The sequence below is a fragment of the Myotis davidii genome, unplaced genomic scaffold, assembly GCF_000327345.1.
Source record: "Myotis davidii unplaced genomic scaffold, ASM32734v1 scaffold207, whole genome shotgun sequence".
Classification (NCBI taxonomy): domain Eukaryota; kingdom Metazoa; phylum Chordata; class Mammalia; order Chiroptera; family Vespertilionidae; genus Myotis; species Myotis davidii.
Genome location: NW_006298349.1, coordinates 195,508 through 200,265, shown reverse-complemented (window position 1 = coordinate 200,265; position 4,758 = coordinate 195,508). Strand labels below are relative to the sequence as shown.

At 63.3% G+C, this 4,758-nt stretch overlaps 1 protein-coding gene across 1 annotated transcript in view; it reads left to right on the top strand.

The window, feature by feature from the left end:
• MAP2K3 (mitogen-activated protein kinase kinase 3) overlaps positions 1-4,758 on the top strand; it is a 37,789-nt gene that overhangs the window by 23,117 nt on the left and 9,914 nt on the right. Inside the window, exons 2-5 of the mRNA XM_015570603.1 lie at positions 1,939-2,005; positions 2,346-2,394; positions 3,375-3,488; positions 3,629-3,748. Of these exons, the coding sequence (XP_015426089.1) occupies positions 1,939-2,005; positions 2,346-2,394; positions 3,375-3,488; positions 3,629-3,748 (350 nt within the window). The remainder of the gene's footprint in view (positions 1-1,938; positions 2,006-2,345; positions 2,395-3,374; positions 3,489-3,628; positions 3,749-4,758) is intronic.

Genomic DNA, 4,758 nt, shown 5'->3' with positions numbered 1-4,758 from the left:
GGCCCAAGAGGAGACCCCGTGCTGTGTGCCCACCCCTGCCCAGGCCCAAGAGGAGACCCTGTACTGTGTGCCCACCCCAGGCCCAGGCCCAAGAGGAGACCCACCTTGCTGGGCGCTGGACATGTCCTGAGGTCCCCTCTGCAAATTCAGACTGAGGTGCAGAGAGGAGGGTCCCGCTTTGGTCTCAGCCTCAGTCTGCCACACACCACAGGCAACACTGGCAGCGCTGGTGTGATGGGCCTGGCCCTCTGTGAAACTCCCTGTAGGAGGCACTGTGAGCCGCTGGCTGGGCTGCTTGTGTCTGAGTCAGCAAGTCCAGGAGTGCCTCCTAGACAGACCCCCGACTCACTGCAGGGATTTCACCTTGGAGCCTCAGTTTCCCCAAATACAGTGGGCTACGATTTCCTCCCTTTGAGGGCGGTGGGGCCACACACGTGACTGGCAGGCTCCGTGGATGAATGAAAGCTTTGGAGACCCACTCAGCCCCTGACACCCATCCACCTCGCCTCTCTGTGCAATGGGGTGAAGGCACCTCAGATGTGAGGTCGTGCCTAGGTGCCTGGTGCACCCAGGGCCAGGGGAGCAGCTGGCAGCGCCTGGGAATACAGCTGTGCCACCGCCATTGCTGTGTATGGAAACGTGTGCCCAAGGCCGCTGGGCCAGGCTGGATGGGCAGTGGCACTGATGGAGGCTGAGTGTGTGCTGTGTGCGTCCCTGTGGGCGGAGGAGGACACTGAGGTCACCACCTGTAGGGGCGAAGGTGGGGTCTGAACTTGGCCTGGTACCTGGGGGTCCCTGAGGCGGCTTCTGTGGAGACTGTTGTGCTTTGCCCCCTGACAACAGCACAGACATGGGGCCCATCTCCACGGGCTGTTCAGTTTCCTAGTGATACAGAAGCCTGAGGACAGCTGGGCCGGCCTCGTCTTCCCAGCGGCAATAACAACCCCATCCCGTCACTGGCGGGGGGCCAGGGGGCCTGGCCGCAGGGCCTGAGCACGGAGCCCCGAGCTGGGGTCGCGGGGAGGCGCTGAGGCCACATGTGGGACATGGCGAAGTTGGGAGCAGAACCTGGCTCAGAGGGGCTAGGTGCTCCACGTACCCGCGGCAGGTGGCACAGAGCTGGGTGGTTCCAAGTTCCCCAGGCCAGTGTCGGAGGTAGCTGTGCCAGGAGGGTGGGGGCAGAGCAGGTGCAGGGCTGTGCCTGGCGGGTGGGGGCAGAGCAGGTGCAGGGCTGTGAGGAGCGGGTGGGAGCTTCAGGAAGTCATGGTCTTGTCCTTGCTTGGCCACCCAGGCGCTCAGTGACCTGGGCAAGGCCCCTCCCTTCTCTGGGACCCGTAGCCCTGGTCTGGGTGCTGGGAGCGAGGGCTGTGGTCCCGGGCTGCCTGGCTCCTCACCTACAGGCTCCCTGAGGTCCCCACCTTGTTTCCTGTGCCTCTGGAAAGGGGGCCTAAGGATCCCACACACACACACGGTACCCAAGGAGGAGTCTCTGAACATCACACGACCTCCTGCCCAGCACCCGGCCACACTCGGCTGTTCCTAGAGGCATGGACATCATCCCCGGGGCGGGCGCAGGAGGCCAAGCCCTCGCCTGTTCTCTGGGTGAGAGTGAGAGAGGCGTGGCCTCAGGGCTCAGGCCTGCCCGGCACCCCGATGAGGAGACTGGGCTTCCGGGGTGTCCCTTTGAGGGACAGCAAAGGCAAAACCTGAGGGGCAGGAAGACAGGGCACTGGTGCAGCCAGGGGCTCCCCAGCGTGCATCTGTTCCACGTTCCCCAGCCACCCCTGACATGACAGATGGGGAAACTGAGGCTCAGGGAGGGGGAGGCAGCGCAACTGGTTGCTGACAGCTCTGCTTGATGGATGCCCATCGGGAGGCTCGGCTCCCATGGCCAGGTGGGCTGGGACACTGTCTCAGCTGCCTGGCTCCTCCTTTCAGGAAAGGCCAAGAGGAAGAAGGACTTACGGATAGCCTGTGTGTCCAAGCCGCCCGCGCCCAACCCCACGTGAGTCTGCCTCAGTTTCTCCCTGGGCTCAGCCTGGGGGGCCTCTGGGAGGGTCCCAGTGGACGGGGCATGGAGGGGTCGTGGGCCCGGCAGAGCCCCGCGGAGCCCTCTGCGCGGTCGCGGCCTGGGGCTCGCGGCATCTGGGTCCGTACTGTGCTCTTCTCCCACCTCAGGTGGAGGGGGCGCCTGGCACCTGGCACAGCAGGTGCACGGGGCGAGAGGAGGGGCCTTGAGGAGTGCTGCCTCCTGGGGATGGACATGCCTCTGGCCCCAGGTTGGCCCCTTCTCTGCTGGGAAGGGTGTGGTTCTCAGACTCATGGGATCTGTGTTTTCCCTAAAGCCCCCCTAGGAACCTGGACTCCCGGACCTTCATCACCATTGGAGACAGGGTAGGTGCTGGCTAAAGCCTGGGCTCAGTCTTTTCCTCGAAGGGGCCCAAGCTGATCCCGTAGGGCCCGAGTTGACCTCTAGGGCCCAAGCTGACCCCATAGGGCCCGAGCTGACCCCCTAGGGCCCGAGCTGACCTCCAGGGCCAGGAGAGGTGCTGTGGGCCCGCGCCCTCATGCTGACTCCCTTTGGAAGGGCACAGTGGCCTCCTCCTGGGGCCCTGCTGAGCTTCCTTACCTCAGAGTCTGTCCCCACATCACCCGTGGGGACTGTGGGCCATGCAGACCCCTGCCCGGCTCCTGGGTGCATGCCTGGAACCTGAGTCCCACAGGCACCTCCGACGGCCGGGCAGGGACTGTGAGTCCTGGTCAGGGACCCCGCTGGACCCACGAGACACAGTGAGGGCTCCAGGCAGAGACCTAACTATGGAGGCCTCTTCCTGCAGACAGCTCCTTTCAGGCGTATTTCTCCTCCCTGACCTCGTCCCTGTTTGATGACCAGTTCATCTACTTGCTTATTTCTTTTGGGTCTGCCTCCTGCAAGAGAGGGCGAGCATGAGAGAACAGATGGCCCACGCCACGCTGCTTCCTGTGAGAGCAAGGCCTAGTTCTCTCTCTGTGTCTCCAGTGCCTAAAACGGACTTGCACATAGTAGGCACTCAGCAAATTGAATAATTCAGTCTACCCTTCTGAGTAGGGGGGCGAGCAAGAGGGAAAGGGCCTCCCTTGAGTCCCCTGTGCCTGCAGGGGGCACTTCACAGGCTGTCCTGGTGCTGCGCCTGCTCTGTAGGTGGGGGTGTGATGCTCAGAGAGGGAAGGACTTGTCCTGGGTCGCACAGCAGGAGAGGCTGGTGCAGGACTTGAATCCAGGTCTGACCGGCTGGCTGTCTTCCCTTCCCGCTGCCCCAGCTGTCTCCACTGAAGGAGGCAGGGCCAGCTCCTGGCTTTTGACCACCAACCTTCTCTCTCTTCTGTTCCCTAAGAACTTTGAGGTGGAGGCCGATGACCTGGTGACCATCTCAGAGCTCGGGCGTGGCGCCTATGGGGTGGTGGAGAAGGTGCGGCACGCCCAGAGCGGCACCATCATGGCTGTGAAGGTAAGCAGGGTCCTGCCCTGCCAGGGAGCACTGGGCCACAGGACACCTGGGAAGCTGCCTGAAGGAGGTGTGGGGGCTGAGGATTGTGGGGGCTTGCCTCCTGCCGCGTGGCCCCTGACCTGCGGCCCTCTCACTGGCAGCGGATCCGGGCCACCGTGAACTCCCAGGAGCAGAAACGCCTGCTCATGGACTTGGACGTGAACATGCGCACGGTTGACTGCTTCTACACCGTCACCTTCTACGGGGCCCTCTTCCGAGAGGTGGGCCTTGGCAGGAGTGAGGGAGGGGGTGCCAGGCTAGGGGCTAGCAGCTCAGACACCCTGCCTTCCCTCTGTCACACACTTGCCCCCAGGCCCCAGCCGGAAGCCACTTTTGGTCATTCTGGGCTCCAGCAGACACTTGCTGAGTGCCCCTGCTTGCCGGGCGCTGGGCACAGGAGTGAACGGGCCCTGCCTCTCTGTGGACAGCAGGGCAGGGCTCTGGAGAGCGCAGGCCTTGGAGCCAGACGCCTGTCTTCTTTCTTCCTGCCTCAGTTTCCTTGTCTATGAAATGAGATCAGTAATTGTACCCACCTCACAAGGTTATCATGATGGAATGGTGTGGCGGGGGGCCTTGCGTTCAGTGCATGTGCCACCAGGTGGTGTGACCACCTGCCTGAGCAGCATCCTGGCTGTAGGGTGGGCTCTGGGTGGGGCAGCTGTGGGGGAGTGTGGGGGGTGGATGTGGACAGGGACTGGGTGAAGCAGGGTGTGGCCTTGGAGCTGGGAGGATGGGCTCCTGCTGGGGTGCTGGCCATGGAGTGTGGACAGAGTAGGAGCCAAGTTGGGTGCTCTTGTTCGCAGTGGTGGTTGCCACCTGGTTCAGGGGAGGTCAGGCTCCTGGCCCAGCCTCACTCTGAGCACCGAGTGGGTCCCTGAGCTTGTTGAGTGTCCAGACCCATTGTGTGCGAGGCCAGGCTCCATCCCCATGCCGCTTGGAGCCCCCCGTGTGCTAGGTCAGAGCTGGCAGGGGGCCCAGGGGCATGTGGGTACCCGAGGAGAAGGCTGTCCTGAAAGGTGCAGAGGCGGGGGAGGCAGGCATCGCAGGGAGGAGGAACCTGTCTGTCAGGGTCAGAGTTGGGTCCCTGTGTGGTAGGGCCACCAGGCTGAAGCTGGAGGCTTTGTGGGGCTGGGTCATGGCCAGGTCGCGGGAGTGGCTGTTGGAGGGACCCAGTGTTTTAGTCACTTCTTCCTGGAAATCACCGTGGACTTAAGGATCCGATAGGGGAGCC